The 15,451-nt window shown below is 32.3% G+C and overlaps 1 protein-coding gene across 1 annotated transcript; it reads left to right on the plus strand.

Annotated features, from left to right (window-relative positions):
- The first annotated feature begins 289 nt into the window (after positions 1–289).
- LOC134722303 (craniofacial development protein 2-like) lies at positions 290–748 on the plus strand. The gene has a single exon (XM_063585912.1). It carries the CDS (start codon positions 290–292, stop codon positions 746–748), a length of 459 nt encoding a protein of 152 aa, XP_063441982.1.
- The last annotated feature ends 14,703 nt before the right edge of the window (positions 749–15,451 follow it).

Below are 15,451 nucleotides of genomic sequence, written 5' to 3' on the forward strand. Positions count from 1 at the left end.
CATGTCCTAGCACTCATCAACCTTGCCCCAGCTATGGGTAAAACAGATGAAAATCATAGCTCTGTTAAAGCAGTTCATCCAAGAGAAGGAAAACTCGATATGAAACCAATGGCAAGATGGGAGTCATAAGCTTTGGCTAGCGACTCACCTAGAGGAAGGAAACCTTGATGAATAAATCCCTGGCCTCCTGGTAAGGGAGTTGTGCGCTGGGCTAGCTACTCAGCCACGGAAAGAAACTTATGCTACAGAAACAGAAACAAGGGAAAATCAATTAGTTCGGTGTAGACAGATGGAAACCTCTGCAGGAATGCAGCCTATGACGAGCGACAAGACCCCGAGAAACTCTATTCTGTCTCCTAAACAAACGTTAAAATTTGGTTGTTGGAATGTTAGAACTATGAACGAAACAAGCAGAACTGATCAAACAATTAAGGAAATGAAGAGATTCAAGCTTGACATATTGGGTGTTAGTGAATGCAGATGGACTGATTCAGGAAAATATAAACACAATTCAGGTACAGACATTTATTATTCAGGACGTACAGATGGTAGACACCAGGAAGGAGTAGCTATTCTATTGAGGAAGAGAGCAAGCAAGTCTGTTGTAGAATGGACAGCAATAAATGAAAGAATAATAAAAATACGAATGAAGACCAGTCATGGACACATGAGTCGACCGTTATCCAATGCTATGCCCCAACAAATGATTATACAGATAATGAGAAAGAGAATTTTTATGATAAATTAAATCAGATCAAAATGGATACACCAAAGCATGATGTACTTACCATCATTGGAGATTTTAATGAAAAAGTAGGTTCAACTAACATAGGTTCAGAAGAAGTGATGGAAAAACATGGGCTTGGAGAAATTAACAACAATGGTGAAAGATTAGTGGATATGTGTACTATGAACAATCTGATAACTGGGGGAACAATCTTTGAACATAAAAACATACATAAAGCCACATGGGTGTCTCCAAATGGGAAAGTGAAAAACGAAATCGATCACATACTGATTAATAAGAAATGGAGGTCATCATTATTAGATGTGAAAGTGAAAAGAGGTGCAGATGTATACAGCGATCATCACCTAGTCATTGGAAAGATCAGATTAAAATTAATGAAAAATAAATGTAAAACACCAAGCAAGATCATAGACTTTGGAAAAGTTAATTATATAAACAACCTGAAATACAACGAAAATTCAATATAGAACTGAAGAACATATTTGAGGTCTTACAACTTGAAGAAAATGAGATTGACATAAACTCTAAATGGCAACATATGAGTGAAATTTATCTAAAAACAAGTGAAGACATCTTAGGTTACAAAAATAAAGAAAGAAAGGAATGGATATCTGAAAAAAACTGGGCTCTAATTATAGTAGAAAACTGTTAAAATCAAAAACCAACCAAGCAACAGGAGAACAACAAGAGAGAACGAAAGATCTATATAATAGTAAAGAAAAAGAAGTGAAAAAGAATGCAAAGGCAGACAAAAAGGTATACATGGATAAGATTGCAGAAGAGGCTGAAAATGCATTAATACAAAAAATTATGATAAAAGAGATGATTTTTCATTCCCTACGTTTCCTTGTCACCATCTTATGGTGTTTATATATCTCAACTTGTACGATTCGCTCGTGTATGTAACAACGTATTAGATTTTAGCGAGAGAAATTTATGTATTACTGAAAAAATATTACACCAGGGTTTCGATATCACAAACTGGTCAAAACATTTACTAAATTTTATCACCGGTATAAGGAAATAATTCGTAAATATAACTCAACATGCAGACATCTTATACGTTCAGGTATTTCACATCCAATTTTTTATGGAAATATTCTTTATAAAGCACAAAAATGTCAGTATTCTCCTCAGAAACTAACAAAACCCTTAAATAGACTTATAAGAAGGGGATATAGTTACGGTACTGTTGTCAGGTCATTAAAGATTGCATATTTTGGCTTTAATATTGATTCACTGATAGGGTCTTTGCATCGGAACTAAACACATTTATTTCTAAAAAAACAGTTGTTGGCATGACACGGGTTATGTTCTTCTCATATATTTTATGATAGTTTGATACTAAACCCCTAATGGGAGGGGTTGTACCTGATATTCATATGATGAAGACATAATCTTTCAATCAGTTTAATTGAGGTCTGGAGCTGGCATGTCAGTTAACTGCTAGTAGTCTGTTGTTATTTATGTATTATTGTCATTTTATTTATTTTCTTTTGTTACATCTTTTGACATCGGACTCGGACTTCTCTTGAACTGAATTTTAATGTGCGTATTGTTATTCTTTTACTTTTCTACATTGGCTAGAGGTATAGGGGGAGGGTTGAGATCTCATAAACATGTTTAACCCCGCCGCAATTTTGCGCCTGTCCCAAGTCAGGAGCCTCTGGCCTTTGTTAGTCTAGATCTTGTATGATTTTAAATTTTAGTTTCTTGTGTATAATTCGGAATTCTCGCTACATTGAAGACCCATTGGTTGCCTTCGGCTGTTATCTGCTCTATGGTCGGGTGGTTGTCGCTTTGACATATTCACCATTTCCTTTCTCAATTTTATCTAAAGTTGGAGATATGAGAAAGCTATATAACATTACAAAACAGCTTAGTGGCAGAGTAAATACCAACAGTACTAACATCAAAGATAAAGATGGTCAGACAATATGCAAATTTTTGAAACAACTGGAAAGATGGAAAGAGCATTTTGAAGAGGTGTTGAATAGGCCTGGACCAGAAATCTCAGTTGACAGGACAGAGGAAGCTCCACCACCAACAGAAATAGAAATGGGACCCATAACAGATGATGAGATCAAAGCAGCCATTAAAAACTTAAACACAACAAAGCTCCTGGGGAAGATGGTATACCAGCAGAAGTACTAAAATCGGACATGAATCTCAACGTGAACATCCTACGTGATCTGCTAAACGAAATATGGGAAAAAGAAATAATATCTACCCAGTGGAAAGATGGTATCATTATAAAACTACCAAAAGAAGGTAACCTTACAGATTGTAACAACTGGCGTGGAATTACTTTACTGTCAGTGCCTGGTAAGATACTTTGTAGAATAATTTTAGAACGAATCAAAGACAAAATCGATTCCATTCTACGGGAAGAACAAAGTGGATTTAGAACAAACCGTGCATGTATAGATAACATCCTCATACTGAGAAATATTATAGAACAGGCACTAGAATGGAGTTCACCCATATATATAAATTATGTGGATTTTGAAAAAGCCTATGATAGCGTCCATAGAGAGTCACTTTGGTACAGCATGAGTATGTATGGAATTCCACAGAAAATAATTAACATCATTATGGAAATGAATGATGGTTTTAGATGTGCAGTCAGACATGATCGAAAACTATCAGATTGGATTTTAATAACATCTGGAGTAAGAAAAGGATGCATAATATCTCCTTTTCTCTTTATATTGGTGATTAAATGGGTAATGAAGAAGACAACAATTGAAAATCATGGTATACAGTGGGGACTAACAATTTTTAGAGGACATGAACATTGCGGATGATATCAGCCTCTTTTCTCATACACATGAACACATGCAGAAAAAGACAGATGAAGTAACATCAGAGGCAGCAAAAGTAGGACTGAAGATAAATGCAAAGAAAACTAATGTGATGAAGATAGGTACAAAGAACAATAAAGCAATAACAGTGAATGGAAAAGAACTGGAACAAGTAATCTCATTTGATTATCTTGGTAGTAGAGTAAATGCAGAAGGAAATATTGAAGAAGAAGTTAACATCCGTATTGGCAAAGCAGCTTCTGCATTCAAAAACCTGAATAACATATAGAAAAACAACAAAATATCAAGAAAGACAAAGATCAGATTGTATGTGAGCAATGTTAGATCAGTTCTGTTGTACGGTTCAGAAACATGGAGAACAACCAAAAAAGTAGAAAGTCGAATTAGAGGAATCGAAGGACGCTGTTTGAGACGAATAATTAACATCAGATGGCCAAGTGTAATTTCAAACAGTGAACTATCAGAAAGAACAGGTGTGAAGAATATAGTTATAAATGAGATCATGAGAAGGCGGTGGAAATATATGGACATATACTGCGAATGGATAAGTTAACAACCGGCATGTGAAAAAGGTATTGACATGGACACCACAAGGGACAAGAAAGCCTGGAGGACCGAAAGGCACATGGAGAAGAGATATAGCAGCAGAGATAAAAAGACATGGTTACACCTGGAATCAAATAGAAAGAATCGTGAAAGATAGAACGAGTTGGAGGTCCCTTGTTGATGCCTTATGTGTTCAAGAACATGAAGAGGATTAAGTAAGTAAGTATTTAGTGTTATACCTCGTCTCTCTATCTTTAATATATACCAGTTTTGATAAGTATTTGGTATGCTATAAATTTTCAGTTATGTTCTCGTATTATGGACAAACAAAAATCTGTTCTCCATTGCTGTCAATCTAATTAAAAACAGATCTCTCATCGCTCCCGTTTTCTGATATGTCGCGCGGACGTTTCTCAGAAAATAAAGAAACTGTCTACCTTGGCTGTATCTATCTTTCCTGTTGAAATTTATTATTTTTCGACATATCAGAAAACGGGAGCCATGAGAGATCGGGTTTTAATTAGATTGCATTGCTGTATACCTTACAACAAAATTATTTTCATTTACCTGTGTATAATATTATATTTTGCGGCATTTTGTCAAAGATTATAGTTGTCTCTCTGATATTATTTAACATAATTATATTAGCATCACCCCTTATTTCATTTCTTTTTATTGATTTTGTATTTAAATTGTGTCATAGATTAAATGTATTCGTTCACTTGTTTGTGTTAATATGTCCTTTGATTGAATTAAACCATTTCAATGGATATTTATTTTAATATGTCTTTCTATGTTGCGGTGATGTTAAATTATTGTTTCAGGTAAGGGTGAAGGTTGGTATCTATAAAAACATGTAAACCAGCTGCATTTGTTTGCATCTGTATTACTAGTAAGTCAGGAATCTGATGTTCAGTGGATTTCGATTGTTGGTGTGGTTGATAAGTGTTTCTCGTTTCTCGTTTTTTTTTTTTTTTATAGATTATACCGTTGATTTCCTGTTTGAATGGTTTCACACTAGTAATTTTTGGGTCTTTTATAGCTTGCTGTTTGGTGTGAGCCAAAGCTCCGTGTTGAAGGAGGGACATATACGTTGACCTATAGCCGTTTATGGGTGGTTTTTTTTTTTTACAAATTGTGAATATAGTAGAATGAGTGTTGTACTCATGGGCAATCATACCACAACTTCTCATATCTAGTAAAGTATCGCTGATGTATTATTTGGCTTTTCTTATGAAATTTACATGAATGTGAACTTTAGTGATGACGGTTGCACCTGTGAACCGCATGCAGTCAGCATGTACATTCATTAAAAGGAAAATAATGTCAACATTGGAAAGTGAGGTATTGGAACCAGCAGATCTTTAAACCATTTCGTTGACTTTCAGACACGAAAACAGTCATTGTGTTTTTTTATTTTGGTCGGGTTGTTGTCTCTTTGACACATTCCCCATTTCCATTCTCAATTTTATTATTGTTATGTAGGTCACATATAGCCAATCGAACTATCTATATTTTCGGTTACATTGGGTTTAATGACAAATGGTAGTCTCCGGCGGTCATCTCAATATGTAATATGATGGTTTCTATATAAAAAAAAAATCTATAAGAAACAAACAAGATATGTAAAATACACGCGAATTGCTAATATATTGTTTATTCTCATTTTTTTACTTTTTGTAAATAGGATATGTGTTTTAGTCTGGTATGAATAAAATCTACGAATTTGGGTCAAATCGATGAACACAAATATGGCCGCCAATGCTACTTTCAGGGAAAGCAAAGCATCAAAAACGCCTATGTTTGTTGAGAACCAATTCAGTTGAATTTTGGTGGAAAGTTGCTTCATTGGCATTCATTCAAAATCTCATTATTTGGACATCAAATAAAAGTTATCTAGCCCAAACTCCTAAAAGAATATACACTTTATTGTGGTCCAATCTTTAATCAAATCCACAGTCAGTTCACAGCCATACACACCTTTGCATTAACCGTTAGATAGATACTCCATACAGGCGGTAATGAAATATTGCTACACAGATTTGGAAAGTTAAAAATTGAAATGATAACTTTAAATGAAGTTAATTTCTGAACCAACCCATATTTGTCAATTTATAGTTGCAAGACAAGATACACGGCGAAAAAGACTAAAATGAATTATTGCACTATAGTGGAACGTGGTGTTATATGTTATTACCAAATATCGGATCACTAAATCCCTAATTATTGTAGCAAAATATTATTACTAATAATCTGTAACATGTAAGTTAATATCGGGTATCCGAATATTCAGAACTCATGAAATCCATAAAAATTGTTTTAATTCCAGCGAATTCGATGCTGTTAAATGTCCGTTACATTTATAATACCATATATTATTTGAGATAATGACTGCACACACCTTTATAATTTCAAAGAAATTGCTCTTGAAAATTGTCTGTTATAACCAATTTTACTTGGGATTATAGAGTATGGTATTCCGATTTATATTATTATTTGTACTTGAAATATGCGTATAGTTTCACATGCATATATTATTCTCATCAACGTCTTTCAGTTGAGATTTAATAACCATTATCTGTAAAAAATATTTCATACTTTTTACGTGAGATACAGTTAATACAAGGTACAAAAAAATTCTGATAAGTTCTTTAGTTTATGTACTTTATAGGATATAAAAAAGAATATGTTGTATGATTGCCAATGAGACAACTCTCCAAAAGAGACCAAAAATTTTGTTGATTTTGGCCACAGTTTACGAATCATAGCAATACTTATTTTTATCACGTTTTTTTAAAGCGATTTTTTTAAAAACAATTTCATAAAGCGGGAGGTTTTGCTAGCCATAAAACTAGGTTCAACCTACACTGTTTCTTAAAATGGCTTGTACCAACCCAAGAATATTGCAGTTGTTATCAAATAGTTCGTTTCTATGTGTGTTGGCATTTATTTTTGTTGCGCTTCGGTGTTCCTGCTTTTCCTTTGTTTCCTCTTATAGTTGATAATTTTCCCTTTATTTTCTCTCAATCGATTTATGACTTTTGAACACCGGTATATTACTGCCTTTATTTATTATGAAGGATTTTTGTGAAAATTTGAATAAAAAATAAAATCTCAAAAATACCGAAATACGAGGACAATTCAAAAGAGAAAGTCCTTAATCCCATGACAAAATCAAAAACTCAAACACATCAAACGAATGAATAACAACTGTCCTTTTTCTGACTTGGTACATACATTGTCCTATGAAAAAAAGGTTGATTAGATAAAGGTTATCAACTAGCCAGTATGAAGGATACATCGGATAAGAAATCTTTTCTTTTTACAGCAAAACATGAATTGTGAATATGGTGAAGTAATTTTCATTCCAAGTATTAACCAAGTTGGACATAAGAAACATTTTTTTACTAAGTTTGTAATTGCGTTTCTGTCTAAATCAAAGTGCCGATAGTTTGTAATATAGTATGTGTATAGTCTGGAGATTAGGCTCATAATTCGAAATGAGAATTCCAGATTAGCACGGGTAATGATATTAAGCTGTTGAACTATGTTGTTGAGTTCATTTGTTAATTCCGTCAATAGTTTGGCATGTAAAAATAAAACTCTTTTTTACATGTTATACTGCAGGTAACTTTTTATTAACTGATAAATATAAAATGAACAAAATGTGTTGGGCAAAACCAGATAGAGATATAAATATTCAAGGTTTGGTCATATCGTATGCATATACATGAAAATTCCGACAGCAGTAGTTAGCATCGTAACCAATGGACAACTAAGAGAGTTGTTAGCCAAGGGACCAAAAATAAGAATTCCCAAGCCCATCAACTGTAATCACTTTATCTGAATGGATCAAAGCTATTCGATCATGCATTCGGCAGCGCATACAAAAATCTCAAATGCAAAAGTCAAGTGCAAGATCGGGTTTTAATTAGATTGCATTGCTGTATACCTTACAACAAAATTATTTTCATTTACCTGTGTATAATATTATATTTTGCGGCATTTTGTCAAAGATTATAGTTGTCTCTCTGATATTATTTAACATAATTATATTAGCATCACCCCTTATTTCATTTCTTTTTATTGATTTTGTATTTAAATTGTGTCATAGATTAAATGTATTCGTTCACTTGTTTGTGTTAATATGTCCTTTGATTGAATTAAACCATTTCAATGGATATTTATTTTAATATGTCTTTCTATGTTGCGGTGATGTTAAATTATTGTTTCAGGTAAGGGTGAAGGTTGGTATCTATAAAAACATGTAAACCAGCTGCATTTGTTTGCATCTGTATTACTAGTAAGTCAGGAATCTGATGTTCAGTGGATTTCGATTGTTGGTGTGGTTGATTAGTGTTTCTCGTTTCTCGTTTTTTTTTTTTTTTTTTTATAGATTATACCGTTGATTTCCTGTTTGAATGGTTTCACACTAGTAATTTTTGGGTCTTTTATAGCTTGCTGTTTGGTGTGAGCCAAAGCTCCGTGTTGAAGGAGGGACATATACGTTGACCTATAGCCGTTTATGGGTGGTTTTTTTTTTACAAATTGTGAATATAGTAGAATGAGTGTTGTACTCATGGGCAATCATACCACAACTTCTCATATCTAGTAAAGTATCGCTGATGTATTATTTGGCTTTTCTTATGAAATTTACATGAATGTGAACTTTAGTGATGACGGTTGCACCTGTGAACCGCATGTAGTCAGCATGTACATTCATTAAAAGGAAAATAATGTCAACATTGGAAAGTGAGGTATTGGAACCAGCAGATCTTTAAACCATTTCGTTGACTTTCAGACACGAAAACAGTCATTGTTATGTAGGTCACATATAGCCAATCGAACTATCTATATTTTCGGTTACATTGGGTTTAATGACAAATGGTAGTCTCCGGCGGTCATCTCAATATGTAATATGATGGTTTCTATATAAAAAAAAAAATCTATAAGAAACAAACAAGATATGTAAAATACACGCGAATTGCTAATATATTGTTTATTCTCATTTTTTTACTTTTTGTAAATAGGATATGTGTTTTAGTCTGGTATGAATAAAATCTACGAATTTGGGTCAAATCGATGAACACAAATATGGCCGCCAATGCTACTTTCAGGGAAAGCAAAGCATCAAAAACGCCTATGTTTGTTGAGAACCAATTCAGTTGAATTTTGGTGGAAAGTTGCTTCATTGGCATTCATTCAAAATCTCATTATTTGGACATCAAATAAAAGTTATCTAGCCCAAACTCCTAAAAGAATATACACTTTATTGTGGTCCAATCTTTAATCAAATCCACAGTCAGTTCACAGCCATACACACCTTTGCATTAACCGTTAGATAGATACTCCATACAGGCGGTAATGAAATATTGCTACACAGATTTGGAAAGTTAAAAATTGAAATGATAACTTTAAATGAAGTTAATTTCTGAACCAACCCATATTTGTCAATTTATAGTTGCAAGACAAGATACACGGCGAAAAAGACTAAAATGAATTATTGCACTATAGTGGAACGTGGTGTTATATGTTATTACCAAATATCGGATCACTAAATCCCTAATTATTGTAGCAAAATATTATTACTAATAATCTGTAACATGTAAGTTAATATCGGGTATCCGAATATTCAGAACTCATGAAATCCATAAAAATTGTTTTAATTCCAGCGAATTCGATGCTGTTAAATGTCCGTTACATTTATAATACCATATATTATTTGAGATAATGACTGCACACACCTTTATAATTTCAAAGAAATTGCTCTTGAAAATTGTCTGTTATAACCAATTTTACTTGGGATTATAGAGTATGGTATTCCGATTTATATTATTATTTGTACTTGAAATATGCGTATAGTTTCACATGCATATATTATTCTCATCAACGTCTTTCAGTTGAGATTTAATAACCATTATCTGTAAAAAATATTTCATACTTTTTACGTGAGATACAGTTAATACAAGGTACAAAAAAATTCTGATAAGTTCTTTAGTTTATGTACTTTATAGGATATAAAAAAGAATATGTTGTATGATTGCCAATGAGACAACTCTCCAAAAGAGACCAAAAATTTTGTTGATTTTGGCCACAGTTTACGAATCATAGCAATACTTATTTTTATCACGTTTTTTTAAAGCGATTTTTTTAAAAACAATTTCATAAAGCGGGAGGTTTTGCTAGCCATAAAACTAGGTTCAACCTACACTGTTTCTTAAAATGGCTTGTACCAACCCAAGAATATTGCAGTTGTTATCAAATAGTTCGTTTCTATGTGTGTTGGCATTTATTTTTGTTGCGCTTCGGTGTTCCTGCTTTTCCTTTGTTTCCTCTTATAGTTGATAATTTTCCCTTTATTTTCTCTCAATCGATTTATGACTTTTGAACACCGGTATATTACTGCCTTTATTTATTATGAAGGATTTTTGTGAAAATTTGAATAAAAAATAAAATCTCAAAAATACCGAAATACGAGGACAATTCAAAAGAGAAAGTCCTTAATCCCATGACAAAATCAAAAACTCAAACACATCAAACGAATGAATAACAACTGTCCTTTTTCTGACTTGGTACATACATTGTCCTATGAAAAAAAGGTTGATTAGATAAAGGTTATCAACTAGCCAGTATGAAGGATACATCGGATAAGAAATCTTTTCTTTTTACAGCAAAACATGAATTGTGAATATGGTGAAGTAATTTTCATTCCAAGTATTAACCAAGTTGGACATAAGAAACATTTTTTTACTAAGTTTGTAATTGCGTTTCTGTCTAAATCAAAGTGCCGATAGTTTGTAATATAGTATGTGTATAGTCTGGAGATTAGGCTCATAATTCGAAATGAGAATTCCAGATTAGCACGGGTAATGATATTAAGCTGTTGAACTATGTTGTTGAGTTCATTTGTTAATTCCTTCAATAGTTTGGCATGTAAAAATAAAACTCTTTTTTACATGTTATACTGCAGGTAACTTTTTATTAACTGATAAATATAAAATGAACAAAATGTGTTGGGCAAAACCAGATAGAGATATAAATATTCAAGGTTTGGTCATATCGTATGCATATACATGAAAATTCCGACAGCAGTAGTTAGCATCGTAACCAATGGACAACTAAGAGAGTTGTTAGCCAAGGGACCAAAAATAAGAATTCCCAAGCCCATCAACTGTAATCACTTTATCTGAATGGATCAAAGCTATTCGATCATGCATTCGGCAGCGCATACAAAAATCTCAAATGCAAAAGTCAAGTGCAAGATCGGGTTTTAATTAGATTGCATTGCTGTATACCTTACAACAAAATTATTTTCATTTACCTGTGTATAATATTATATTTTGCGGCATTTTGTCAAAGATTATAGTTGTCTCTCTGATATTATTTAACATAATTATATTAGCATCACCCCTTATTTCATTTCTTTTTATTGATTTTGTATTTAAATTGTGTCATAGATTAAATGTATTCGTTCACTTGTTTGTGTTAATATGTCCTTTGATTGAATTAAACCATTTCAATGGATATTTATTTTAATATGTCTTTCTATGTTGCGGTGATGTTAAATTATTGTTTCAGGTAAGGGTGAAGGTTGGTATCTATAAAAACATGTAAACCAGCTGCATTTGTTTGCATCTGTATTACTAGTAAGTCAGGAATCTGATGTTCAGTGGATTTCGATTGTTGGTGTGGTTGATTAGTGTTTCTCGTTTCTCGTTTTTTTTTTTTTTTTTTTATAGATTATACCGTTGATTTCCTGTTTGAATGGTTTCACACTAGTAATTTTTGGGTCTTTTATAGCTTGCTGTTTGGTGTGAGCCAAAGCTCCGTGTTGAAGGAGGGACATATACGTTGACCTATAGCCGTTTATGGGTGGTTTTTTTTTTTACAAATTGTGAATATAGTAGAATGAGTGTTGTACTCATGGGCAATCATACCACAACTTCTCATATCTAGTAAAGTATCGCTGATGTATTATTTGGCTTTTCTTATGAAATTTACATGAATGTGAACTTTAGTGATGACGGTTGCACCTGTGAACCGCATGTAGTCAGCATGTACATTCATTAAAAGGAAAATAATGTCAACATTGGAAAGTGAGGTATTGGAACCAGCAGATCTTTAAACCATTTCGTTGACTTTCAGACACGAAAACAGTCATTGTTATGTAGGTCACATATAGCCAATCGAACTATCTATATTTTCGGTTACATTGGGTTTAATGACAAATGGTAGTCTCCGGCGGTCATCTCAATATGTAATATGATGGTTTCTATATAAAAAAAAAATCTATAAGAAACAAACAAGATATGTAAAATACACGCGAATTGCTAACATATTGTTTATTCTCATTTTTTTACTTTTTGTAAATAGGATATGTGTTTTAGTCTGGTATGAATAAAATCTACGAATTTGGGTCAAATCGATGAACACAAATATGGCCGCCAATGCTACTTTCAGGGAAAGCAAAGCATCAAAAACGCCTATGTTTGTTGAGAACCAATTCAGTTGAATTTTGGTGGAAAGTTGCTTCATTGGCATTCATTCAAAATCTCATTATTTGGACATCAAATAAAAGTTATCTAGCCCAAACTCCTAAAAGAATATACACTTTATTGTGGTCCAATCTTTAATCAAATCCACAGTCAGTTCACAGCCATACACACCTTTGCATTAACCGTTAGATAGATACTCCATACAGGCGGTAATGAAATATTGCTACACAGATTTGGAAAGTTAAAAATTGAAATGATAACTTTAAATGAAGTTAATTTCTGAACCAACCCATATTTGTCAATTTATAGTTGCAAGACAAGATACACGGCGAAAAAGACTAAAATGAATTATTGCACTATAGTGGAACGTGGTGTTATATGTTATTACCAAATATCGGATCACTAAATCCCTAATTATTGTAGCAAAATATTATTACTAATAATCTGTAACATGTAAGTTAATATCGGGTATCCGAATATTCAGAACTCATGTAATCCATAAAAATTGTTTTAATTCCAGCGAATTCGATGCTGTTAAATGTCCGTTACATTTATAATACCATATATTATTTGAGATAATGACTGCACACACCTTTATAATTTCAAAGAAATTGCTCTTGATAATTGTCTGTTATAACCAATTTTACTTGGGATTATAGAGTATGGTATTCCGATTTATATTATTATTTGTACTTGAAATATGCGTATAGTTTCACATGCATATATTATTCTCATCAACGTCTTTCAGTTGAGATTTAATAACCATTATCTGTAAAAAATATTTCATACTTTTTTCGTGAGATACAGTTAATACAAGGTACAAAAAAATTCTGATAAGTTCTTTAGTTTATGTACTTTATAGGATATAAAAAAGAATATGTTGTATGATTGCCAATGAGACAACTCTCCAAAAGAGACCAAAAATTTTGTTGATTTTGGCCACAGTTTACGAATCATAGCAATACTTATTTTTATCACGTTTTTTTAAAGCGATTTTTTTAAAAACAATTTCATAAAGCGGGAGGTTTTGCTAGCCATAAAACTAGGTTCAACCTACACTGTTTCTTAAAATGGCTTGTACCAACCCAAGAATATTGCAGTTGTTATCAAATAGTTCGTTTCTATGTGTGTTGGCATTTATTTTTGTTGCGCTTCGGTGTTCCTGCTTTTCCTTTGTTTCCTCTTATAGTTGATAATTTTCCCTTTATTTTCTCACAATCGATTTATGACTTTTGAACACCGGTATATTACTGCCTTTATTTATTATGAAGGATTTTTGTGAAATTTTGAATAAAAAGTAAAATCACAAAAATACCGAAATACGAGGACAATTCAAAAGGAAAAGTCCTTAATCCCATGACAAAATCAAAAACTCAAACACTTCAAACGAATGAATAACAACTGTCCTTTTTCTGACTTGGTACAGACATTGTCCTATGAAAAAAGGTTGATTAGATAAAGGTTATCAACTAGCCAGTATGAAGGATACATCGGATAAGAAATCTTTTCTTTTTACAGCAAAACATGAATTATGAATATAATGAAATTATTTTCATTCCAAGTATTAATCAAGTTGGACATAAGAAACATTTTTTTACTAAGTGAGACTAGTTTGTAATTGCGTTTCTGTCTAAATCAAAGTGCCGATAGTTTGTAATATAGTATTTGTATAGTCTGGAGATAAGGCTCCAAATACTTCATAATTCGAAAGGAGAATTCCAGATTAGCATGGGTAATGAAATTAAGCTGTTGAACTATGTTGATGAGTTCATTTGTTAATTCCTTCAATATTTTGGCATGTAAAAATAAAACTCTTTTTTACTTGTTATACTGCAGGTAACTTTTTATTAACTGATAAATATCAAATGAACAAAATGTGTTAGGCAAAACTAGATAGAGATATACATATTATTTAATATCATTTACCAAGGACGAAATTTTACAAAATCACAAATTTGTCCTTTTTTCTTTTGGTATCAACTTATAAGAAAACGAAGAAAACTTACCATCTTTATACTGGATACCAAAACAACACAAAACTCTATATAAAGATTGATACATAGCTGGATCATCAAAATGTTCGACTAAACATCTTTCTAAATTACTGACTACTATTCATTCTACAGTTAAAGATGGGCTTCAAGAATATCGTGATGAGATATATTCTACCAGTGGTGTTTACCAGATGTGGATTCTCAAAAATTCGAAAGATCTACTGCTTCATTTTCAATCACAATCTTGGCAAATTTGCAGCAATATAAAAACTTTTGATTTTTCTACGCTTTACATTTATTAATTACTGTAAATTCAGAAATTATTGCGTGCATTTATTATTACGATTTTGTCATTTTAGACTTAAATGCGATTTTAATTTTTACGATTTTGAGTAAAATCCTGTTAAATTCATATAAAGTATTTCAAAATGCGAGCTTAAATTATTACGTTAACAACTCAGTCGCATTTTTCGCAATAATAAAAACCTCGCATTAATTTCTGAATTTACAGTAACTGTTTACAAGATTTTGATTTTTTTGAAATGCTAAGGCTTTTCTACCTCAGGCATAGATGATCTTAGATGTATTTGGCAAACACTTTTAGGAATTTTGAATCTCAATTCTCTTCAACTTTGTACTTTATTTGGCTTTTTAAAATTTTTTTGGATTCGAGCGTCACTGGTGAGTCTTTTGTAGACGAAACGCACGTCTGGCGTATATATAAAGTTTAGTCCTTGTATCTATGATGAGTTTATTTACACTACTATTCCCCATGCTCAGTTGAAAGATCGACTTCACCATCTCAATAAACAGAGCTTTTTCTATTTTTCTGTTATGATGAGT

The sequence above is a fragment of the Mytilus trossulus genome, chromosome 6 (assembly GCF_036588685.1).
Source record: "Mytilus trossulus isolate FHL-02 chromosome 6, PNRI_Mtr1.1.1.hap1, whole genome shotgun sequence".
NCBI classification, from domain to species: Eukaryota; Metazoa; Mollusca; class Bivalvia; order Mytilida; family Mytilidae; genus Mytilus; species Mytilus trossulus.